The sequence below is a fragment of the Hyperolius riggenbachi genome, chromosome 2, assembly GCF_040937935.1.
Source record: "Hyperolius riggenbachi isolate aHypRig1 chromosome 2, aHypRig1.pri, whole genome shotgun sequence".
NCBI lineage: Eukaryota > Metazoa > Chordata > Amphibia > Anura > Hyperoliidae > Hyperolius > Hyperolius riggenbachi.
The window spans coordinates 228,746,329-228,772,279 of record NC_090647.1 but is presented as its reverse complement, the minus strand read 5'-3'; the positions used below and the strand labels follow the sequence as shown (position 1 = coordinate 228,772,279).

General features: G+C 44.4%; 1 protein-coding gene across 3 annotated transcripts in view; it reads left to right on the top strand.

Moving 5' to 3' along the window:
- The window catches only part of UXS1 (UDP-glucuronate decarboxylase 1), a 120,963-nt gene that overhangs the window by 77,106 nt on the left and 17,906 nt on the right, over window positions 1-25,951 (top strand). For all 3 annotated transcript variants that reach the window (XM_068265299.1, XM_068265298.1, XM_068265297.1), the window contains 4 exons: window positions 4,695-4,799; window positions 11,316-11,375; window positions 12,330-12,451; window positions 23,825-23,944. In XM_068265299.1, the coding sequence (XP_068121400.1) occupies window positions 4,695-4,799; window positions 11,316-11,375; window positions 12,330-12,451; window positions 23,825-23,944 (407 nt within the window). The remainder of the gene's footprint in view (window positions 1-4,694; window positions 4,800-11,315; window positions 11,376-12,329; window positions 12,452-23,824; window positions 23,945-25,951) is intronic.

Sequence of the window (25,951 nt, the reverse complement as noted above, 5' to 3'; positions counted from 1 at the left end):
GCTGGCAGCTTGCCGACCTCGGAGGTCGGCGGGGCGCATTGCGTACAATTTTACGCATTCCCGGTAGTGCAGGAACATTAACGCATACATTTTTACGCATTACTGGTTCAGTGCGTAAAAATTTACGTGTTAATGTTCCTGCACGAGCAGGAATGCGTAAAAATGTATGCAATGCGGCCCGCCGACCTCCGAGGTCTGCAAGCTGCCAGCGGGGGTTTGGAGCAGCAGTAAGTGACTACGAGGGCACAGGATGGATGCATGGGGCTGGTAGAAGCCCATGGTAAGTGAAACTCCCTTTTTTTTTTTTTTTTTTTTTTTTTTTTTTTTTTTTTTTGCTTGAACCTTCCCTTTAACCACTTCACCACTGAGGGGTTTTACCCCCTGAGCACCAGAGCAATTTTCGCCTTTGAGCGCTCCTTCCATTCATTCGTCTATAACTTTATCATTACTTATCGCAATGAAATGAACTATATCTTGTTTTTTCCACCACCGATTAGGCTTTCTTTATGTGGGACATTATGCCAAGAATTATTTTATTCTAAATGTGTTTTAATGGGAAAATAGGAAAAATGTGGGAAAAAAAATATTTTTCAGTTTTCGGCCATTATAGTTTTTAAATAATGCATACTACTGTAATTAAAACCCATGAAATGTATTTGCCCTTTTGTCCCGGTTATAAAACTGTTTAAATTATGTCCCTATCACAATGTTTGGCGCCAATATTTTATTTGGAAATAAAGGTGCATTTTTTTTTTCAGTTTTGCGTCCATCCCTAATTACAAGCCCATAGTTTATAAAGTAACAGTGTTATACCCTCTTGACATAAATATTTAAAAAGTTCAGTCCCTAAGGTAACTATTTACGTATTTTTTTTTAATTGTACATTTTTTAATTTTTTTTTTAATTACAAAAAAAAAAAAAAAAAATGGAGTGTGGGAGGTAATGAGTTAATTTTTTGTGTAACACTCATTTATTTCTATGTGAAAAATGCTTAGGGTGTAGTTTTACTATTTGGCCACAAGATGGCAACAGTAACTTTTTGTTTATTGCGACCTGCAAGCGTCCTTCCGGACGCTCGCAAGAAGTACTAGGAGGCTGTGAGTGTTTGTTGTTTTTTTTTCACAATGATCACGCTGCCCATCGGAGAGCAGCGGATCATTGCGGGGCTTAGATCAATGAACGGGAATGGATTTTCCCGTTCATTGATCTCCGGGCGAGCGGGCGGCGTGTTTACAAGCGGGAGCGGGGGGAGCGCGGAAAGTACGGATTTCTCCGTCCCTGGGGGTTAAAGGATGGAAAAAGGGACGGAGAAATTCGTACGGGCGTGGGTAAAGTGGTTAATGTCTGTCTGTTTTTTTTTCCCCCCTCCCCTAGGGAAGCGTTAAAGAGACACTGTAACAAAAAAAAAAAAAAAAACAGGCCTTAGGGGTGTACTTACCTCAGGAGGAAGAAGCCTCTGCATCCTAACGAGGCTTCCTCCATCGTCTTTACCTTCCAGGATCCAGCGCTGGCTCCTCCCCCCCCCCCCAAAAAAAAAAATCTGTCAACTGTAGCACCTGTATCATTTACCTTCCCGGCTCCAGTGCAGATGCAGTGGTGGCTTTGCGATGGGCTCCAGCGGAAATAGCCAAGTCTGATCAGGTCCACACTACTGCGCAGGCGACTCTCCCTGTTATGCCCTCACTTGCTCATGCTATCCCCATCTTGTTCTAGACTTTCCCCATCCTAGCCCCCTGGAGATGTCCATTACTTGGCTGCTGACACCAAGCGATGATCACATGTGAAGGGACAGGGAGAAAATAGTCCACTCCATAGTCTGCTTCCGATCTGACTTTGTGACTCGGATACTACGGTCAGATGAGGGTCGCCTTACGCATGGTTTGGGGCTGGAATGAAGCAAATTGTTTTTCTACATTCAGTAGGTTATGGAGTGGAGATGGAGCAGGGATCTTTGTTTTTTTTTTTGTTGTGAATTATGAAACTGTGTATATTTCATTCCTACTTGAAGTATGTAGAATTTTTGGTTGGGCATTTCCAAGGCACTAGTGTACCTAATTTAATAAAGTCAAACTGCACTTTAGTTGAGGGGGAAAGGGTCTTAACCTCTTGAGGACTGCAGTGCTAAACCCCCCTAGTGACCAGGCCATTTTTAGTAAAATAGGCCACTGCAGCTTTAAGGCCAAGCTGCAGGGCCGCACAACACAGCACACAAATGATTTCTCACCACCAACAGTTCTCTGTTGGTGGGGTCTGATTGCTCCCCTCACGTTTATTTTTTAATAAATATTGTTTGTGTTTTTGTTATAAAAACCCTGTTTCTTTAATTGTATTCCCTCCCTCCCTACAGCCAGCCAATTACGGTGATCGGCTGTCATAGGCTTCTGCCTATGAGAGCCGAACGCTCTCTTGTCCCCCAGGGGGACAGCCGTGTGACATGGCTGTCCCCAGTACATCGCTGCTGCCGATCGCAGCGCTGTACAGATTGCCGTCTAACAGTCTCCCGAGCAGCAATATCCGCTCGGAGACTGAAGGCGGGGCGGAGCTCCGCCCCCCCCCCCCCCCCCCCCCCCCCCCCCCCCCCCCCCAGCAGGAGATGCGCGCAATCTCCTGCATTAGCTGGCCCCAGGCAGGACTTTACGCCAATCGGCGTTAGGTGGTCCTGGGGCTGCCGCAGTGGCCACGGCCATCGGCGTAACGCGGTCGGCAAGAGGTTGAAGCTAATAATATACATTCAAATTGTTTTATCATACTTTATTTTATTCTTACCACCTTCCATTGCAGTAAGTACCTGATGTATTATAGTTGTATCCGACCTAGTGTAAAGCAAAAATGCTACCAATTATATGCAGGGCTGTGGAGTCGGAGCAAATTTTGGGTACCAGAGTTATTAAATTACAATTTTATTATGAGAATTAATACTACACTGTTCTGCCCCTTTGCAGAAAATGGCTTTGGCCTTTCTATATCCGATATAGCAAAGGCAGAGGCCTTTTTTTTGCAAGGTGGCAGGACTACACTCTGGAACCCAGCAGATATTGGGCTCCGGTGAATCTTCTTATACCGACAACATCCCGGGGCATTCAAATTGACAATGATGGGTCAGGAAGACTAACAGGGTAAAGTGTCAGCTTCCTGGCCAGGAGCTATTTGCTCCCAAAAGCAGATGCCATCTTAATATAGTTTTAAAAGAAAACTGAGGTGAGAAGAATATTTAGGTGGCCATATTTACCGGGTATTTCCTTTTAAACAATACCATTTGCCTGGCAGCAGCCCTGCTGGTCTATTTGGCTGTACTTGTCTGAATATCACCAGAAAGAAGCATGCAGCTAATCTAGTCCGATCTGACAATAATGTCAGAAACCCGCTGAACTGCTGCATGCTTGTTCAGGGTCTATGGCTAAATGTATTAGAGGCAGAGGATCAGCAGGATAGCTAGGTAACTGGTATTGTTTAAAAGGGAATAAACATGGCAGCCTCCATATCACTCTTTGTACAGTTGTCCTTTAACCACTTAAGTACCAGCGGTCTCTGCCCCCTTAAAGACCAGTGACCGCTGGTACCAAAAACAGTGGAACACCAAATCGCCGCACATAACCGACGTCCACCCCGGGAACCTCAGCCACCCACTCTGCCGTTTCTATGACGGCAGAGTTCCTGTGAGACGGTCAGGAGCTGCTTTCATTGGCTCCTGACCCTGCCTATCAATGTAAGCCAGTGGGAGTTGCTTACGTTGATAGACAGGGTCAGGAGACTCCAGGAGCCAATGAAATCGACTCCTGGCCAGCTCACAGGGCTCTGCTGTTAGACAGCAGAGCAAGTGAGCTGCGCCAGGAGACATCGGTGAGATCGTCGAGAGCGACTAAAGCGGCGAGAACGTGTGGCGTCAGTGAATTGAAATCTACGCCCTGGCAGACAGATCAGCATCAAAGCAGGGCATATATTTCAATTAGTGTCGTCCTTAAAGTGAACCTAAAGTCACCCCCAAAAAATGAGATGAACTCACCTGGGGCTTCCCTCAGCCCCCTGCAGACGATCGGTGCCCTTGCAGCCCCGCTCCAATGGCCCAGGACCCGCCGGCGAGCACTTCCTGTTTGGCCGTCACCGGCCGACAGGCATGTAAGCTGCTATTGCGGCCTGGAGGCCGCAATAGCAGCATAGGGGGCGATATACAGGCTGGGAACGCGAACAATCACTCGCGTTCCCATGCCTGTCGGCCGGTGACGGCCAAACCGGAAGTGCTCGCCGGCGGGTCCTGGGCCATTGGAGCGGGGCTGCGAGGGCACCGATCGTCTGCAGGAGGCTGAGGGAAGCCCCAGGTGAGTTCATCTCATTCTTTGGGGGTGACTTTAGGTTCACTTTAAATGGTTAAAATACCTAAGTGTTGGCAGTGATCTTTTTATGTTCTATACTTTCAATCATCAAGATTATAATATGCAATTTAGAGGAGTCAAATTTCACCGAATCCACAGCCCTGGTTATATGAACAGGAAATTAGAATTCTAGGACGTCTTGTGCCCAGTTTTCTATTGCTGCGACTAAGGAAGGCTAGATGGATTTTTTTATTTATTTTTAATGGGAAATGGTGTCTTGTGGCACAGTCTAATTTTTAATCCCATAATGTCATTTTGACCATGGTTGTATCTTGTGTGGTTTCTATTACTGCCCATTAAATTAGCCTTATAATATTTCTACAGTGGACCAGATTTACCACCTGGCTTCTCCAGCTTCTCCTCCAAATTACATGTATAACCCTATCAAGACGCTAAAGACCAACACCATTGGGACACTAAATATGTTGGGTAAGTTATATTTTTTATTATTATTGCTAAACGTGCATGTGTAAATTGCCAGACCCCTTTACTGTGATTTTACCTATTGCATTCATTGGCCTGCATACAGGTTTACCAAATATCACCATGGGGTAGTTTGCTAAAAGGTTATTTAATATAGCTTTGCAAGAACACTTTGAGAAGCCGCATAGTCGTCATTTTCCAGACTTCACTTAATTATTATTTTTTTTGTACATTAAACATGTTTTGGCTTTGCTATTAACTTCGAAAGGGTTACAGAAATTCACACAGGGCAGCTTTGCAGGGATTGTTACTTGTACTAATCAAAGAAAGAACAGGCATGCATCATATTCACTTTGCTGGCAGGAAGGCATACCTATACATGTGGCTGTGCCTACAGAAACAATAGAGGGTAACAAACTCCCTCCTGATTCATAGTTCTGAAGTAATTGCTTTTTTTCTGTTTGTGTATCTCACAAGGGATTTTCTTAAAAATGTTTATGTAATGCCACAAGAAGACGGCTTTGTTTACTACATAATGTTTTTTAAAAATTGCAGCATATATTTACTGAAAAATGTTCTGTTTTCCAACCTTCATACATGAACCTCACTGGTCCATATCATATCCTCTTTAGCTTAGCAAAGTTTACTTTCTCTAATTGTCATCCGGGACAACCCGAGATCCGGTCCCGCCCAGGATCTGGGGAAACACCAAATCAAGAAGTTTAAAAGCCCCCGCCCTCCCTCAATCCTCAGTTCATCTGTGTTTCCGCAGCGGAAACACCTGTTGGAAGCAAGCTCCGTTGGAATATATTGTTTTATTGTTTTTTGGTACTCACCAGAGGGTGGGTGTTTTCTTGGAAAGCAGAGGACTGGACAGTGGAGTGGCGTTTACGGAGGTGGGCGCTCAACTGCAAATTCCTCTGCATCTAGGGAGGCAGCGACCGAGTGCATTTTTAGTGTCGGCATGCCTTCCCTCTCCTCGCCAGACGGCGGCTCTGCAAGGCGTATCCGGCGTCAGGCTTCAGCGGCTTCCGCGATGACGTCAGGCGCAAGAGGAGGCGGAGCGTGCACTGACGTCACGTGGCCACAGGAGGAGAGGATCACGGGGAACCAGGAAGTAAAAGCAGCGTGCTCCTGGCGTCTCCCCTAGCGTTCTGTGTCAGCGGAGGCATGTCGCATCAGCAGCCGCAGCCGCCACAACAGCAGCAGCAATCGGAGGTGGCAGTGCCGGCAGCCAAGTCCTCCTCACAGACGCAGCCATCCGGGTTAGGGGTGGTGAGTCCTCCAGTGGAGGGTGATGTCTTTTTTTATAACTGTATCACCTTGGATGACTTGTCAGTTATGCGCCTGTTTTTCTGTATGTTTTATTTCAGGCAAGAACTGAGTCTAAATCGAATGTTCCGCCCAAGTATAAAAGATGTGGGTTATGTAACACTAAGATCGCTCCAGATGCCCCTAGAAATGTTTGTCAGGCATGCACAGATTCTATTGTGGTATCAGAGACTTCTAATATTTTAAAGGGAGTTATGGAGGCAGTCAATAAGAATATGCAGGAAACATTAGATACATTTAAGGAATCTTTTGTTCCTCCTCCCTCTGATCCCCTGCCAGGCCCTTCTACAGTGCCTTCTGGGGTTGGGGTGCAGCCTCCTTCCATAGCAGATATTTTGGGAGCTGAGGAAGAAGAGGAGGAAGAGGGGGAGGATATTTCTGGGTCAGTCTCTTTAGAGGAGGGGGAACAACCCAGGTCGGAGGACTCGGAAAAAGAGGATTTAGTGAGAGCTCCTAGATTTCTCTTTTCCCCAGATTAATCTTCCGAGCTATTAAAAGCTGTATACACCACGAAACAGATTAAGGAATCGGTTCCAGAGATTACACCTCAGGATCAGGTATACTCAAGTCTGGGCCAGGCTACAGGAAGAGTGTTTCCCATTCATAAAACTCTTCAGGAGATTATTACCTCCCAATGGCAGAATCCAGAAAGGCCGTTATTTATACCCAAATCCTCTAAAAGAAAGTTTCCTTTTTCTCAGTCAGAAATTGATAGATGGACGAAATGTCCAAAACTAGACGCCTCCTTATCTAAATACTCCAAAGATTCCGATTTATCTTTTGAGGATTCGGGTGTCCTCAAGGACGTAATGGACAAAAAAGTGGATTCCCTACTAAAGAAAGCCTGGGAATCGGCAGCTTTTGGCTTCATCCCAGGAATTTCAGCCACCTGCATCTCTCGCAACTTAAGAATTTGGATGGATAATCTGAGCAAATCACGAAAGGGGTCCCTATTAAAGATTATGCAGCCTCCCTTCCTGTGGTACTTAAAGCAGTAGCTTTTTTGGCCGACGCAGTCACGGAACTCATTCGGGTTTCCGCACGTACCACGGCGTTAATTAACTGCGCGGCGGGCAATATGGCTGAAAACCTGGGAGGGGGACCAGACATCTAGAAACAGACTCTGTTCGATCCCTTTTGAGGGTAATCTATTATTTGGATCGGGTCTAGAAGATATTTTAGCCCGCTCGGCAGAAAAAGGGAAACCATTCCCTAATAAAAAGAGAAATCCCAGAGCTAAAAGACCTTTTATTCCTAAAAAACAGGGAGAGGAACAGGTAAGAAAGAGGAATGTGCAGAGGAAATGGTCCTTTCCGAAAGGAAAGGGAAAAGGAGGTTTTGTCCTTGGCAGGACGGACCCTCCCAAGCAGAATAAATGACGTTTTACCAGTAGGGGGAAGACTGATTTATTTTCGGTTAGAATGGAAAAATTGAATCCCAATCCTTTTGTTTTACGTATTATAAAAGAAGGCTATCGTCTTCAGTTTTCAGTCAAACCCCCTCTAAGAAGGTTTGTGAATTCATTTCCAAGGGACCCGGAAAAAGCCGGGGACCTGGAAATGGAAATTCAGAGACTTCAGGAAAAAAGTTATCATTCCAGTTCCCCAGGAGGAGAAATTCCAGGGGTACTACTCCCATGTCTTTCTGGTGAAGAAAACCAGCGGGGAGTTTCGTTTTATTTTGAATCTGAAATCTCTCAATCCATTTCTGATCTACAAGAAATTCCGGATGGAGAGCATTTATTCAGTAAGGGGTCTATTGCAGGGGAAGGAATTCTTCGTCTCAATAGACCTCCAGGACGCCTACCTGCACATCCCGATTTTTTACAGACATCAGAGGTTTCTAAGGTTTGCAATTCGAACTCCTTCCCATGTTCAACACTTCCAGTTTCAGGCGCTCCCATTTGGCATAGCATCAGCCCCTCGAGTATTCACGAAGGTCCTGGCAGAGATTATGAAAGAATTAAGGATCCAGGGAATCTCGATAGTTCCATATCTGGACGATCTTTTGATTTTTGCGGAGACAAGGGATCTGGTGTGTTCACACCGGGATATTGTCATCAGGACTCTGACTCAGGCTGGCTGGATTGTCAATTACGACAAGTCAGCTCTGCAACCGGTCCAGCAAATAATGTTTCTGGGCTACAAGATAGATTCTATGAAGAGAAAAATCTTTCTTCCTCCAGACAAAGTTCTGAAAATCCAATCAGAGGTAAATTCTCTGATGGTTCAAGACAGATCTTCTCTTCGCCACATCATGAGAGTCCTCGGTCTATTTTCAGCATCTATCCCTGCAGTGACGTGGGCTCAGTCTCACGGCAGAGCGTTACAGTCCCTGTTGCTTTCCAATTGGGACAAATCAGAGGATTCCCTGGATCTGCTAATTTCTATTCCCGACTCAGTAAAGTCCAGTCTTCTCTGGAGGCAGATAGATCCAGTAAAGATCTTTACGGATGCAAGTTCTTGGGGTTGGGGTGCAACAGCCAGGGGGAATCACGCTCAGGGGAGTTGGCCTCAGGCAGTCAGCAAGAAATCATCCAATTTCAGAGAACTGATGGCAGTACAGAAGGCCCTTCTATCATTCCATTCTCTAATAGAGGGGAATCATGTCCTTGTGTTTTCAGACAACGTCACGACTGTGGCTTATCTGTCAAAACGGGGGGAACGAGGTCATTCGATCTCATGACTCTCTGTTCGGAAATTCTGACCTGGGCAGAACCTCGCATTCTGTCCTTATCAGCGATCCACATAAAGGGGTCTCTCAATGTAGAGGCGGACTTTTTAAGCCGCCAACAAATAAACCAGGCCGAATGGGAACTCCATCCAGAGGTTTTTCAGAGTCTAGTGGTGAAATTCGGTCTACCAGAGATAGATCTATTCGCATCCCCAAAGAATGCGAAGGTGGAACGATTTTTCTCCCTTCACAGAAGCAGCAAGTCTCTGGGATTCGATGCGCTAAATCTTCCTTGGGAATTTGTTCTGGGGTATGCCTTCCCACCAACAGCCCTAATTCCTCAAGTTCTTCTGAAATTTCAAAGAGAAGGGGGGAGCCTAATTCTGATAGCACCCCAATGGCCAAAAAGGCCTTGGTATGCGACATTACTGAAAAAAATGACAATTCAGCCTCCATGGCCCCTCCCACTACGTCCAGATCTATTAATCCAGGGGCCTCTAATCCATCCCAATCCAGATTTGTTCAAACTGGCAGCCTGGATCCTGAGAGGGTAATCTTAAGACAGAAGGGACTGTCCGAGAAAGTTATTGAGACCTTAATGAAATGTAGGAAGCCTGTAACTCAGAGCATTTATCGCAAAGTCTGGAAGGTCTATTTAGCATGGTGTGAGTCTAAGGCGAGGGATCAGCATTCAACCAGTTCTGTGCTGGAGTTTCTCCAGGATGGATTTGAGATGAAGTTAGCTCCCAGCACTCTCAAGGTCCAGTGTTCGGCTCTATCCATATTGTTGGATAGACATTTGGCGCGAGAGGATTTAGTAAAGAATTTTTTCAAGGCATTACAGAGATCAACTCCAGTCAAGTCAAAGATTTTTCCTCAGTGGGATCTGTCTTTAGTACTAAACAGACTGACAGGTGGTCCTTTCGAACCCATAGAGAAGATTGATATAAAATTTTTAACCCTCAAATTGGCCTTTTTAATTGCTATAACGTCGGCCAGGCGTTAGGGTGATCTTCAGGCATTATCCATCAAGGACCCATTCCTCATTATCTGTCCTGATAGTGTAAGACTCAGATTAGACCCTTCTTATTTACCTAAGGTAACATCTGAATTTCACAGGTCTCAGGAAATCATTCTTCCCTCATTTTGTGATAGGCCAGCTGGGGTTAAAGAGGAATCTTTCCATTGTCTGGACGTTAGGAGATCTTTATTAGTTTATCTTTCTAGATCTAGAGAGTTTAGGAAATCCAGTAGTCTATTTGTCCTATTTTCAGGGAAGAATAGAGGTCAGCAGGCGTCCAGACAGACAATCGCAAGATGGATCAGGCAGACCATTACCTTAGCATATGAGGGTAGTGATAATCCCGTTCCTAGTAACATTAAAGCTCACTCAACTCGCTCTTTATCTACATCATGGGCAGAGAGGGCAGGAGCCACCATTCACCAGATTTGTCAAGCGGCAACATGGTCAAACGCATCTACCTTTATCAAGCATTACAGAGTGGATGTTTTATCACAACAAGACCAGTCGTTTGGCAGAAAGATGCTTCAGGCGGTGGTCCCTCCCTAGGTGAGTCTTTAGCGAAGACTTCTTGTCTATCTCTCGGGTTGTCCCGGATGACAATTAGAGAAATACTCCTATTAGACCTACCGGTAATGGAGTTTCTGGTTGTCATCCGGGACAACGTCCATAACCCTTCCCTTTCCTATCCAGCACCTTTCTGCTATTTAGGAGCACAGGGAATCTTTAGTCACTAGAGGTGTCTAGTTCTTCCTTCACCTTGGTGTTTCTAGGCTACTTACTTTCAGACGCACTGAGGATTGAGGGAGGGCGGGGGCTTTTAAACTTCTTGATTTGGTGTTTCCCCAGATCCTGGGCGGGACCGGATCTCGGGTTGTCCCGGATGACAACCAGAAACTCCATTACCGGTAGGTCTAATAGGAGTATTTTGTGAAGTTTTTTTTAGTGTCTCAGTGTATCTAAAATATTTTATGACCTTTTTAAATATGTAGTTTTTGCATACATTTCCTTTAAAGAGAAACCTTTACCAAGAATTGAACTTCAACCCAATCAGTAGCGGATACCCTCTTTCCCATGACAAATCTTTTTCCTTTTCACAAACGGATCATCAGGGGGCTCTGTATTTCTGATATTGTGGTGAAACACCTCCCACAGTGTTATGTCAGGACCATGGATCTGACATCACACTGTGGGAGCCTTGTTGCATTATGGGAAATAACAGCTGTTTCCAACTGCCAAAAAGCAAGCAGCATCTCCTTCCACTGACAGCAGTAAAAATGTCACCATGTGATATGTCAGAATGTATATCGGAGAGGAAAGATTTTACAATGGACAAACACTGACTAAATCATTTATACTTAATTATTGTAAAAATGAAGCACTTATTACTTTATTTTCAATGGAGTTGCTCTTTACAGTGGCATAGAATGTTTGTCTTTATTTCACTTTGTTCTCTTCACAACCATTGCCTGGCTTAATAGATGCTTGTTTTCTAGGATTAGCAAAACGCGTCGGAGCCCGACTTTTACTGGCTTCCACTTCAGAGGTCTATGGTGGTAAGTGCTGCATGTTTTACTCAGTCTCTGTCTTAAGCCTGGTGCACACTTTTAAATATGATTAGCCAATCACTGAACAATTTTACCACCTCCATGTAGGATGAGAGTTAACAGATAATGACAACTGAGCAGATTGTGTAGGGATTCCCGCATATTACATGGAGGTGGTAAAATTGATCATTGGCCACTTATAATTGTGCACCAGACTTTACTTGTAAACCTTTTTATAATGTGTTGTAGTAAATTGTCTAGTAATAGGGAGTTGTGCTTATTTAAATATAATACTTTACTTGACTCCCCTTGATTGAGGAGAAAGATATGTTAATTAACAAGTTTCCATATTCACCAGTAAGTAAAAAATAGAAAAAAATGAAACTCTTGTTTTTTATTTGATAGAAAATCACAAATGGAAGAAAAAAGGTGAAGTGGGTAAACAAAGCTAGACTGATACAGATTGTATTCTGACCACCACCAGATTGAACAGATCAGGTGGCAGCCTCAAGCATTGTACACACGCTAGATGGTTTTTAGTCAGAGCCACATCTGCCAAGAATCTAGTGTGTGTACAGTAGGCCCCGATCCCTTTTGCTTTTTTGGTGAGTGCAGGCCAAGGGCATTCCTACTAGGCCTACCGGCTTCATTGTATGCTGCACCACTGGCTCTCCTCCATATTAACAGGATGCATCTCTAGCCTGTAGACTAGTGACGCATCTGTAACCTCAGCTGAGATTATCACCCAAGGGATCTGGTCCCAATTCCGGCTGGACAACAGTCTACATGCATGTTGGCAATGGCAACAGATAAGTGGTAGTTGTAACATTGGTTGGAAGGGGGGAGGTTAGAATGAGATAGTGGTCAGTGTAGCTACACATACAGCAGCTAATTATCAGATGCATCTGCTTATGATTTGTTTTTGTTTTTTTTGTTGTTTTTTTTGTTTTTTTTATTATACAGATCCTGAAGTACATCCTCAAAATGAAGATTATTGGGGACATGTGAACCCAATCGGTCCCCGTGCCTGCTATGATGAAGGGAAGAGAGTGGCAGAAACCATGTGCTATGCTTACATGAAACAGGTTAGTTGCTTGTTTTTGCTACCAAAGCCACATTTATATCTGCTTAGTGATCTGTTAAAGTGATTTTTTTTTTTTTACTTGAATTCTGCTTTTAGATAACTCTTAATAGCAATTTTGCTAGTTATGCAACTTGCAAGGTTCACATCTAATTTGCCAGAAGTACTTTCTAACATACTTTGGTATGGGCAAAGTGAAATTCTAAGCTAGGGTCTGCTTTTAAAGAGGGATTGGCAGCCATAAAATCAAATTCTTATTATCCACTCCTCTGTGTTTATCATGTAGTCTACATCCTGACCCTGCATTGCAAGCATTCCAATATAATCATAAATGTTTCTACTGTAATAAATCTTATCTGTCAGCCTGGCTCTTTTCTCATACGTTGCCAGGGATATGGAAGCTTGATATCTTCCCTCCTTCCCCTCCCACACTCCTGCTCCTTGCTGATTGGCTAAGGTCAGTTCACTGTGTCAGAAGGCTGAGAATGGAAATAGAATATAAATCCTCTCACCACTCTGCAGAAGCTGCTGAAATTCGATCTATGTTCTGCTCTCATGTGTTTACAAAGCAAACTAGATATGACATTGAAATTCTGCATACACCTCTTCAGGCAGAGAGTAAGGGCTCAGACCCACTACTAGAAGAGCTAGTGATTTGAAAAAGCTCTTGCTAATGCAATGCTATGGGGGATTTCACATCGCTCAAGTGGGATCACGCCCATAGCATTACATTATCAAGAGCTTTTCAAATCACAAAGCGTGCAGAAAAGCACTCCTAGTGGGTTTTAGGTGTAAGGGAGGAAAATGCATCAGAATTGGCTTCAGTCAGAGGCAATAAAAAGGGAAAATGCCTGGAACAGTTTTCTCTTTATTTCACTATATAAAATTCACTGAAATCAAAATGTGGACAGTACAATACATACATTATGTAAGTAGAACAAATATTTACTTGTGTGTTTTTGTTTTCCTGGGATAGTAAGGCTGACCCTCATGCTTTTAAAGCTTGGTGTGAGAGTGTACAGTTTTGACTTTAGCGAAGATGTTAAACCTTTTCTTATTTTTATTTTTTTATATTTTAAACCGTCCTCCTATGATTCACTGACATTTCAACTCTTGTCATGACATCCATCACTAACAGTAAGGTCATCATAACCTTCATGGACTGTATTGGCACCAGCACTGAGCTGCATGGTTGAGGCTGTGTAGGTGCTAAAGACTGTAATTAAGCTGAAATTGCTTTTAGCTAGATTTGTAGGTTTCAAGTACATTGGCCACAATTATTTGAGACCCTGGTCTTGTGGCCACTTTTAGCCCGCCATCTGCTCCAAATCAATTTCTCAGAAGGTCCAGGGCAGCAAAGGGCAGGAGGAAGCCTCAGAGAATATTTGGCAGCCTTTAGCTTTAACACTGCTTTATAAATAAGATGATCTGATAATTACAAGCCATACTTGGCCATTAGGGGATACAGTGGACCTTTTAGGCCATCAGCAGATATAAAGAAAAGCAATCCACTGAAATCTACCTTTTTTGAAATGGCCCTTGAAGGAGTGTTTTTCCCTTTCAATAGCTTTGGCTCCTTTTATAGACCCTTGTCATCTATACCTCAATAGGCATCATTGCACACAGTCAGAAGCATAAAAGCGTGGCAGTCACTTGACTTCCTCGTACTCGTGTCATGCTTTATGGACTTTTGAATCTTCTCTGTGAAAAAAACTTTTTGAGATTTGTATGCCTTGACAGCATGCATTATGCTTCAGGGAAAAGCACAGAGTGTTCAATCTGGTAGAGCTGAAAACTTGGTGGGGGTCAGGAAGCAGTGGTGTTGGCTGTGACAGTCATCACCCTAATAACTGATGGGGTGGAGGGCCTATTTAGTCTTACAAAAGCAGAGCTTACTTAACCACTTGAGGACCACAGTCTTTCTACCCCTTAAGGACCAGAGCCTTTTTCTCCATTCAGACCACTGCAGCTTTCACGGTTTATTGCTCAGTCATACAACCTACCAGCTACCACCTAAATGAATTTTACCTCCTTTTCTTGTCACTAATACAGCTTTCTTTTGGTGCTATTTGATTGCTGCTGCGAGTTTTAGATTTTATTATATTCATCAAAAAAGACATGAATTTTGTCAAAAAAAATGACTTTTTTAACTTTCTGTGCTGACATTTTTCAAATAAAGTAAAATTGCCTATACATTTGAGCGCGAAAGTTATTCTGCTACATGTCTTTGATAAAAAAAAAACATTCAGTGTATATTTATTGGATTGGGTAAAAGTTATAGCGTTTACAAACTATGGTGCCAAAAGTGAATTTTCCCATTTTGGAGCATCACTGACTTTTCTGACCACCTGTCATGTTTCATGAGGTGCTAAAATTCCAGGCTAGTATACCACCAAATGACCCCATTTTGGAAAGAAGACATCCCAAAGTATTCACTGAGGCATGGTGAGTTCATAGAAGATTTTATTTTTTGTCACAAGTTAGCGGAAAATGACACTTTGTGACAAAAAAAAATGGAAAAAAGTTTCCATCTCTTCTAACTTGCGACAAAAAAAAATGAAATCTGCCACGGACTCACTATGCTCCTCTCTGAATACCTTGAAGGGTCTACTTTCCAAAATGGGGTCATTTGTGGGGTGTGTTTACTGTCCTGGCATTTTGGGGGGGGGTGCTAAATTGTAAGCACCCCTGTAAAGCCTAAAGGTGCTCATTGGACTTTGGGCCCCTTAGCGCAGTTAGGCTGCAAAAAAGTTCCACACGTGGTATTGCCGTACTCAGGAGAAGTAGTATAATGTGTTTTGGGTGTATTTTTACACATACCCATGCTGGGTAAGAGAAATATCTCTGTAAATGACAATTTTTTGATTTATTTTTTTTTTACACACAATTGTCCATTTACAGAGATATTTCTCCCACTCAGCATGGGTATGTGTAAAAATACACCCCAAAACACATTATACTACTTCTCCTGAGTACGGCAATACGACATGTGTGGCACTTTTTTGCACCCTAACTGCGCTAAGGGGCCCAAAGTCCAATGAGTACCTTTAGGATTTCACAGGTCATTTTGCGACATTTGGTTTCAAGACTACTCCTCACGGTTTAGGGCCCCTAAAATGCCAGGGCATTGTAGGAACCCCACAAATGACCCCATTTTAGAAAGAAGACACCCCAAGATATTCCGTTAGGAGTATGGTGAGTTCATAGAATTTATTTTTTGTCACAAGTAAGCGGAAATTGATTTTAATTGTCCTTTTTTCACAAAGTGTCATTTTCCGCTAACTTGTGACAAAAAATAAAATCTTCTATGAACTCACCATACTCCTAACGGAATACCTTTTGGGTGTCTTCTTTCAAAAATGTGGTCATTTGTGGGGTTCTTATCATGCCCTGGCATTTTAGGGGCCCTAAACCGTGAGGAGTAGTCTTGAAACCAAATGTCGCAAAATGACCTGTGAAATCCTAAAGGTATCCATTGGACTTTGGGCCCCTTAACGCACTTAGGGCGCAAAAAAGTGCCACACATGTGGTACCACTGTACTCAGAAGTAGTATAATGTGTTTTGTGGTGTATTTTTACACATACCCATGCTGGGTGGGAGAAATATCTCTGTAAATGACAATTTTTTGATTTATTTCTTTTTTACATACAATTGTCCATTTACAGAGAGGTTTCTCCCACCCAGCATGGGTATGTGTAAAAATACACCCCAAAACACATTATACTACTTCTTCTGAGTACGGCGATATGACGTGTGACACTTTTTTGCAGCCTAGGTGCACTAAGGGGCCCAACATCCTATTCACAGGTCATTTTGAGGCATTTGTTTTCTAGACTACTCACGGTTTAGGGCCCCTAAAATGCCAGGGCAGTATAGGAACCCCACAAATGACCCCATTTTAGAAAGAAGACACCCCAAGGTATTCTGTTAGGTGTATGGTGAGTTCATAGATTTTACTGACTTTTTTGTCACAAGTTAGTGAAAAATGACACTTTGTGAAAAAACTATAAAAATCAATTTCTGCTAACTTTTGACAAAAAATAAAATCTTTTATGAACTCGTCATACATCTAACAGAATACCTTGGGTTGTCTTTTTTTTTTTCTAAAAAGGGGTCACTTGTGGGGTTCCTATACTGCCCTGGCATTTACGGGCCCAAAACCGTGAGTAGTCTGGAAACCAAATGTCTCAAAATGACTGTTCAGGGGTATAAGCATCTGCAAATTTTGATGACAGGTGGTCTAAGGGGGCGAATTTTGTGGAACCGGTCATAAGCAGGGTGGCCTTTTAGATAAGTGTTTCTCAACATTTTATTGGTATGTACCCCTTCTAAACCCTGTACTCACCAAGTACCCCCTAGCATATTAATCATTATCACAAGTACCCCTTGACAAATATATATTTAATCGTAGTACATGATAATTGGTTCTAAACCATTTCCAAGCAATTACTATTGATTTTAATTAACTAAAATACTAATTTGGTGTTGTTTGAATAAGATTTATCATTTTCTAAAACTCTAAATTTGTAATCTCGGTTAATTATATCAAGCCCGAGTACCCTCTGGAACCATCAGAAGTACCCCCTGGGGTACGCGTACCGCACGTTGAGAACCTAGGTTTTAGATGACCGGTTGTATTGGGCCTGATCTGATGGATAGGAGTGCTAGGGGGGTGGCAGGAGGTGATTGATGGGTGTCTCGAGGTGGTTAGAGGGGAAAATGGATGCAATCAATGCACTGGGGAGGTGATCGGAAAGGGGTCTGAGGGTTTGGCTGAGTGATCAGGAGCCCACACGGGGCAAATTGGGGCCTGATCTGATGGGTAGGTGTGCTAGGGGGTGACAGGAGGTGATTGATGGGTGTCTCAAGGTGTGATTAGTGGGGGGAAAAGATGCAAGCAATGCACTGGCGAGGTGATCAGGGCTGGGGTCTGAGGGTGTGGGCGGGTGATTGGGTGCCCTAGGGGCACATAGGGGTCTAATCTGATGAGTAGCAGTGACGGGGTGATTGATGGGTAATTAGTGGGTGTTTAGAGGAGAGAACAGATGCAATGCACTTGGGAGGTGATCTGACGTCGGATCTGCGGGCGATATATTGGTGTGGGTGATCAGATTGCCCGCAAGGGCAGGTTAGGGGCTGATTGATGGGTGGCAGTGACAGGGGGTGATAGGTGATTGACAGGTGATCAGTGGGTTATTACAGGGAAGAACAAATGTAATTAATGCACTGGCGACTTGATAAGGGGGGGTCTGAGGGCAATCTGAGCGTGTGGGCGGGGGATTGGGTGCCCGCAAGGGGCAGATTAGGGTCTGATCGGCAACAGTGACAGGGGGTGATTGATGGGTGATTGACGGGTAATTAGTGGGTGTTTAGAGAAGAGAACAGATGTAAATAATACATTTGGGAGGTGATTTGACGGCGGGTTTGCGGGCGATCCAATGGTGTGGGTGGGTGATCAGATTGCCCGCAAGGGGCAGGTTAGGGGCTGATTGATTGGGTGACAGTGGGTGATTGACGGGTGATCAGGGGGGATAGATGCATACAGTACACGGGGGGGGGGGGGGTCCTGGGGAGAATCTGAGGGGTGGGGCGGTGATCAGGAGTCCCCAGGGGGCAGTTTAGGGAATTAAAAAAAAAAAAATAGCGTTGACAGATAGTGACAGGGAGTGATTGATGGGCTATTAGGGGGGTGATTGGGTGCAAACAGTGGTCTGGGGGGTGGGCGGGGGGGTCTGAGGGGTGCTGTGGGCGATCAGGGGGCGGGGCAGATCAGTGTGTTTAGGTGCAGACTAGGGTGGCTGCAGCCTGCCCTGGTGGTCCCTCGGACACTGGGACCACCAGGGCAGGAGGCAGCCTGTATAATACTTTGTATACATTACAAAGTGTATTATACACTTTGTAGCGGCGATCGCGGGGTTAACAACCCGCCGGCGCTTCCGAACGGCCGGCGGGTTGTCGTCGCGGGTGGGCAGAGTCAGTTGCCGGGGGAAGCGCGCGTCATCAATGACGCGATCGCTCCCCCAGCATGCCGAAAGGACGCAACGCCCTTGGGCGTATTGCGGTCCTTTCGGCGTCCACTTTGCCGCCGCCCATCGGCTGTGGGCGGACGGCAAGTGGTTAAAGGGATACTGCAGGGGGTCAGGGTAAAATCAGTTGAACTTACCCAGGGCTTCCAATGGTCCCCCGCAGACATCCTGTGCCCGCGCAGCCACTCACCGATGCTCCGGCCCCGCCTCCGATTCACTTCTGGTATTTCAGACTTTAAAGTCTGAAAACCACTGCGATTGCGTTGCCGTGTCCTTGCTCCAGCTGATGTCACCAGGAGCGTACTGCACAGGCACAGACAATGCTAGGCCTGCGCAGTGCGCTCCTGGTGATATCAGCAGGAACGAGGACATGGCAATGCAGGTGCAGTGGTTTTCAGACTTTAAAGTCTGAAATACCAGAAGTGAACCGGAGGCGGGGCTGGAGCATCGGTGACTGGCTGTGCGGGCACAGGATGTCCGCTAGGGACCATTGGAAGCCCTGGGTAAGTTCAACTCATTTTACCCTGACCCCCCTACAGTGTCCCTTTAAATGGCTTCTCCAGTACTGTAGCTCATTTTCTCAACATTATTGCATCATTCACCCCTTTATGACAGACCATTTGCGGAGTAACTCCCCCCCCATTGTTAAAAACATAATCTCAAGTAACACACATGTGCAACAGTTTGGGCAATCTTGTTAATCGTCATGATTTTCCTGTATAAATTGTTGGTTGTTACAACAGAAAATGTCAAATATAGGAAATAAGAGACCAACACAGTGGTATTTGAGAGGTCAAATGAAGTTTATTAGATTTACAGAAAGTGCGCAATAATTGTTTAAAGCGAATCTGTAACGTTAAAACGTCCCCTGGGGGGTACTCACCTCGGATGGGGGAAGCCTCAGGATCCTAATGAGGCTTCCCACGCCGTCTGCCGTCCCTCGGGGGTCTCGCTGTAGCCCTCCGTACAGCGGTGACGTAATATTTACCTTTGCAGGCTCCTGCGCAGGAGCTCTGGCTGCTTTCGCTCCGAAGGAGGCGGAAATACCCGATCTCAGTCGGGTCCGCTCTACTGCGCAGGCGCAAGTCTCCGGCGCCTGCGCAGTAGAGCGGACCCGACTGAGATCGGGTATTTCCGCCTCCTTCGGAGCGAAAGCAGCCACAGCGCCCCCGCTGGAGCCTGCAAAGGTAAATATTGAATTGAACAGTCGGCACAGTCGCCGGCTGTTCGGAGGGCTGCAGCGAGACCTCCGTGGGACAGAGGACGGCGTGGGAAGCCTCATTAGGATCCTGAGGCTTCCCCCACCCGAGGTGAGTACCCCCCAGGGGATCTTTTTGTCGTTACAGAGTCTCTTTAAATAAAATTGGGCAGGTCCATAAGTTTGGGCACACTTGTCATTTTATTGATTTGAAAACCTTTAGAACTAATTATTTGAACTCAAATTGGCTTGGTAAGCTCAGTGACCCCTGACCTACATGCACAGGTGAATCCAGTTATAAGAAAGGTATTTAAGGGGGTAAATTGTAAGTTTCCCTCCTCTTTTAACTTTCTCTGAAGATTAACATGGGGGTCTCAAAACAACTCTCAAATGGCCTAAAGACAAAGTTTGTTCACCATCATGGTTTAGGGGAAGGATACAGAAAGCGGTCTCAGAGATTTCAGCTGTCTGTTTTCACAGTTAGTAACATATTGAGGAAATGGAAGACCACAGGCTCCGTTCAAGTTAATGCTTGAAGTGGCAAACCAAGAAAAATCTCGGATTAACAGAAATGACAAATGGTAAGAACAGTCAGTCAACCCACATACCAGCACCAAAGACCTACAACATCATCTTTCTGCTGATGGAGTCACTGTGCATCGTTCAACCATTCGGCGCACTTTACACACAGAGATGCTGTATGCAAGAGTGATGCAGAGGAAGCCTTATCTCTGCCCACAGCACAAACCGAGCCGCTTGAGGTATGCTAAAGCACATTTGGACAAGCCAGCTTCATTTTGGAATGAGGTGCTGTGGACTGATGAAACTAAAATTATTTGGGCGTAACAAGGGGCGCTATGCATGGAGAAAAAACACACAGCATTCCAAGAAAAACACCTGCTACCTACAGTAAAATATGGTGGTTATTCCATCACGCTGTGGGGCTGTGTGACCAGTGCAGGGACTGGGAATCTTGTCAAAGTTGAGGAAAGCATGGATTCCACTCAGTATCAGTAGATTCTGGAGACCAATGTCCAGGAATTGGTGACAAAGCTGAAGCTGCACTGGGGCTGGATCTTTTAGCAAGACAATGACCCTAAACACTGCTCAAAATCTACTAAGGCATTCATGCAGAGGAACAAGTACAACGTTCTGGAATGGCCATTTCAATCCCCAAACCTGAATATAATTGAAAATCTGTGATGTGAGTTAGAGAGCTGTCCATGCTTGGAAGCCATCAAACCTGAATGAACTAGAGATGTTTTGTAAAGAGGAATGGTCCAAAATACCTTCAACCAGAATCTAGACTCTCATTGAAACCTACAGGAAGCGTTTAGAGGCAAAAGGAGGTTCTACTAAATATTGATTTCATTTCTTTTTTGTGGTGCCTAAATGTATGCACCTGCCTAATTTTGTTTAAACAATTATTGCGCACTTTCTGTAAATCCGATAAACTTAATTTCACTTCTTAAATATCACTGTATGTGTCTCCTATTTGGTATATTTAACTGAAATTTTTTGTCGTAACAGCCAACGATTTATCATCATGACTATTTACAAGGTTGCCCACACTTTCGCACCCGTGTGTGTGTGTGTGTGTGTGTGTGTGTGTGTGTGTGTGTGTGTGTGTGTGTGTGTGTGTGTGTGTGTGTGTGTGTGTGTGTGTGTGTGTGTGTGTGTGTGTGTGTGTGTGTGTGTGTGTGTGTGTGTGTGTGTGTGTGTGTGTGTGTGTGTGTGTGTGTGTGTGTTAAGCATTCCCTTAGCTTTTTAACCTTCCTGGCGGTAAGCCCGAACTGAGTTCGGGCTATGCCGCCGGAAGGCACCGCTCAGGCCCCGATTTGCATAATTTTTTTTTTTGCTGCACGCAGCTAGCACTTTGCTAGCTGCGTGCAGTGCCCGATCGCCGCCGCTACCCGCCGATCCGCCGCAATTCCTCTCGCCGCGGCCGCCCCCCCCCAGACCCCGTGCGCTGCCTGGCCAATCAGTGCCAGGCAGCGCTATGGGGCAGATCGGAGTCCCCTCTGACGTCACGACGTCGGTGACGTCATCCCGCCCGTCGCCATGGCGACGGGGGAAGCCCTCCAGGAGATCCCGTTCTTTGAACGGGATCTCCGGATCTCCGATCGCCGGCGGCGATCGGAGGGGCTGGGGGGATGCCGCTGAGCAGCGGCTATCATGTAGCGAGACTTTGTCTCGCTACATGAAAAAAAAAAAAAAAAATTTAAAAAAAAAGATTTGCTGCCCCCTGGCGATTTTTTTGCAAACCGCCAGGAGGGTTAATTAACTAAAAATACACATTCAGGCTTATTTATGTGTGATGAATTACTATTTAAAGGGAACCTTAACTCTAGAAAAAATGAGTTTCACTTACCTGGGGTATCTACCAGCCCCCTGCAGCCATCCTGTGCCCTCACAGTCACTCATGGCTCCTCCGTTCCACCGCCGCCAGCTAGTTTCGTTTTTGCCGACTCAGTCCGCAGGCTGCCATGCACACCTTTGCATGCATTCCCGCTGGTGCAGGAAGCTATCGCGGACATGAATGCGGTACTGGTGCAATGCATAAAAATGTACTTGTTAATGTCCGCAATAGGGAATGCGTACAAAGGAACGCATAGTGGCCTGCCGACTCTAAGTCGGCTGAGTATTTACCAATAGTTCTTTTTAAGACATTTAAAAATGCAACCAACAGGATTGATGCTTACTGTGTAGCAAGGTCTCCCCATAATAGTTTAATGGGTAATGGCTTTTTATGACACAGTAGGAGTTCAGTACCTTGCCTCTTTTAAGTTCATTCATCATAATAATGTGTTGACTGGCTGGTGAGCAATGAAATATGACCAGTAATTAGAATGTTAGACTGTCAGATGAGCAGAATGACCTCCTGTATTTATTAATTCTGTAGTTTGCAACAGGTGCTCAGTCCATTTTAGAATATACGTAACGCAGGCTATTTTTGTTCTGAGGTGTTGGGTTTATTTTCACCTCTTGCATTTGGTTTTAAGAAGAACTTTGCCCTGCCTAGATTCTTTGTTTTTGTGTTCACCTTTTGATCTTTTATGTTATGGATCAGATGAATTCTAACCAGCCTTGGCAAAAACCTATCACATCAGCTGTGGTTTTACTGCATTCGGTTGTGCATCAGCCCAGCCAGTGTGCTGCACACAGGACTTCAACATTTGTGCCAACAATGCTGATTTGCACCTCAGTGTCAGCATTTTGCTGTTATGTAGCCTTTTTCTTTCTAACTTGATAAAGTAATAATCCCTGTGTGTAATGGCAACAATGTATCCTTTCTCTAGGCTTAGCCCTCTTAAAGTGGACCTGAACTCTTGCACAGGACAGAAGGAAAACATAGAGAAATGCACCCTGTATGTATTTAGAGAGTTTAGTCCGTCTAATTCCCTCTCATTTGTGTCTAATCACAAATTGTAATTTGAGCTCTCCCTGTGTCGCATGACTTCCAATGGCAGAGATGGCAGATAAACCCATTTAAAAGCACAGATCGCAGCCCTGCTCTGTTTACAGCAGAGAACGTGGGCTCGAGCAAGCGCTTGTTCCCTGCTAATCTCGCGGACCTAAGAGTGCAATTCTCCCACTGCCGATCGGTGTGAGGCGGTCGGGAAAAGGTTAAAGGTTTATAGCAGTTATCTGTGGCAATTTGCAGAAAACACAAATGCGGTGCATGCATCGCTCTTTTTGCGATTGTAGAGCGATCACGGTTGACATGGTAAAAAAAAAAATGTCCAGTAAAAATTGCAAAAAATCACTGTTGAAAAATGCTAGCAGCTTTGCTAGAATTTTGCGGTCTCCAGTGTGAACAGGGCCTAAAGTATCCATTTATCAAGACTGGTACAAAGAAAACAAGCAAGCAACTGAGCAGTCATTCAGTCCTTTAACAGCTGAAAGCCTGATTAGTTATTAAGTTGCTCTGGGCAGCTGATTCAGTTTCTCACCAGTCATGTTTATGCTAGTCTAGATAAATTGGCTCTCTGCGATCAGAGTATTTTTTTCCCCCATTCAACACAGTTTAAATTCCTGGAAGATTCTTTCACTGCTCCCTTTTTTGTTCTTGTTTGAACCTGCAGGAATTTGTATATTGGATACAGGTGTTTCTTATAATCCATTTTATCTGTGAACTTGTCTTTTTGACAGGAAGGTGTGGAGGTGAGAGTGGCTCGGATATTTAATACATTTGGCCCTCGCATGCATATGAATGATGGAAGAGTTGTCAGTAACTTCATTCTGCAGGCTCTTCAGGGAGAACCTTTAACAGTAAGTACATAATGTTCCTGTTGCCAACCAAACGCCCTTATGGCATTTATGGACAAATGGCTTTTCCCTCTATTACACAATCCACCCTACAACTGACTAATCGGAGACGGTGCTATGTGCTTTGAGTCCTATGAGAGAAGCGCTTCACAAATTATGTTAACATATATTGGGTAGGATGGGGATGCACAGAAATGGTTTAATGTTGATTACAAAATTAAATTTTATTTTTGAGTGTGAAAGGCCCTGATTAATTTTGACAAGTGCATGTTTATACAGCACCAACGTTTTCCGTGGCACTGGACAACATACGGTACATACTGTGTACGTTTGTTCAAATGTAGATAACGTGCAGTCGAAAAGCTCACTTTATAAATTTGATGTAGAGGTGAATCGGGTTTGTGCACGCGTTAGCTAGTGTGAAAGAGCGCTTAGCAATTCATATGTAAACGACATCCATGATTTTTAAGTGGATAATCCTTTTGGGAGTTACGTTCGCTTTCACTCCTCAGAATAGTGACTAGAACCTGTTTGTAGAATTGGTCATGCTATTTTTATGTAATGTCTCCCTCTTGTGGCGAAATGCATTCACTCCTTCAAAGCTCCTCTTGTTATGATAAAATACAGTATATCTGAAGCTGTATTGAAATAAATACTTGTCTTGTGCTGACTAGTTCATTATTAACTCATAACTTTTACTTACCCATTGCACAATTTTTGTATTTGCACTCCAGCCTATTGTTGACAATGCTTCAGACCACTGCATGGTCATGCCATCTTGTGTTATTCTATGTGAACTCTGTACAGAGAGAAATTGGGCTGAGGACAGTGTCAATGTTTCAGACAGTGACATGCTCCTGCAGTGAAGATCACGAGAAGTGTTTCCATTACCTGACCTGTGGAAAAATGTATCCTGGAGAGATGCAAGAGTGTGCTCTTCTCCGCCACCATCTTCACTCAGTGACTTGTCTTCTATATTTATTTAACCCTACCTTGCAATCTGCACACCATTGTTTATTGCTTTACTATTTTGTATACCATTGTTTATGGTGTACTGTCCCATGTTGTGGTGTTAAACATTGTATTGTCTGAAAAAATAAAATAATTTTGAATAAGTTATGGGGCACTAGCCCAGTGAGTTGTATTCTCCCCTCCCCCGTTAGATGAACTTTAACCTCTCTGGTAGTTTGGACGAGGCTGACTCGTCCAGGGAAAAATAGCTGAAAAAATGGTGTGGATGAGTCGGGCTCGTCCAGCATTTCTAAGGCAAGGTTCTGTTTTTTCGCAGGTATTTTTCACATTAAAATTTGCATTCAGATGTAGATTTTTGCATACTCTAAAAACCTACATGCGAAAATTCGCACACGGAAGTGAATCTTAATGCGAAAAAATACATGCACAAAACTGCATGTTTTCTGCCAAAAATCTGAAGAGTGGACAGAAAGGAGAAAAACACACAATCTTGTTTGAAACTTTTCTTCTACTCAAAGGGTATAATAGACCCTTGCTTGACACAGTTTGGTAAGTTACAAGCATAAATTGAATGCCAGGGAGGTTGATGAATACCCGAGGCAAACTGCTGTGTGGGATTTGAGGCTACAGAGATGTGGGGGCATGTGTGTAGAGCCCTACCACAGTTTCTGTTGTCTTCTGAGAGGCTCCTTTTTGCCATAAATTGCTCCTGGATGTTCTTTCCTGCACATGCGCTGTATGTCAGATGAACTGTGGTATGTGATGGAGCGCGCACTGGGAGCACAGTACACAAGTGAGCATGGTGGATCTGCCATCCTGTGCTTGCGCAGGTGAGTACATCTGAGTCAAAGGTCAGTGAATTTAATAAAGTCACAGCCAGACCAATTCACGGTAAATTGTAGCCTCTTGGGAGACATCAGAAAGTGTGGCAAGTGTCTGCACACATGCCCTCCTCATCTCTGTACCCTCAAGTCCCACACAAGTGTTTGCCACTGGTATACTTTTAAAGGCCATCTATCTGAAGGTGGGGGGAAGGGG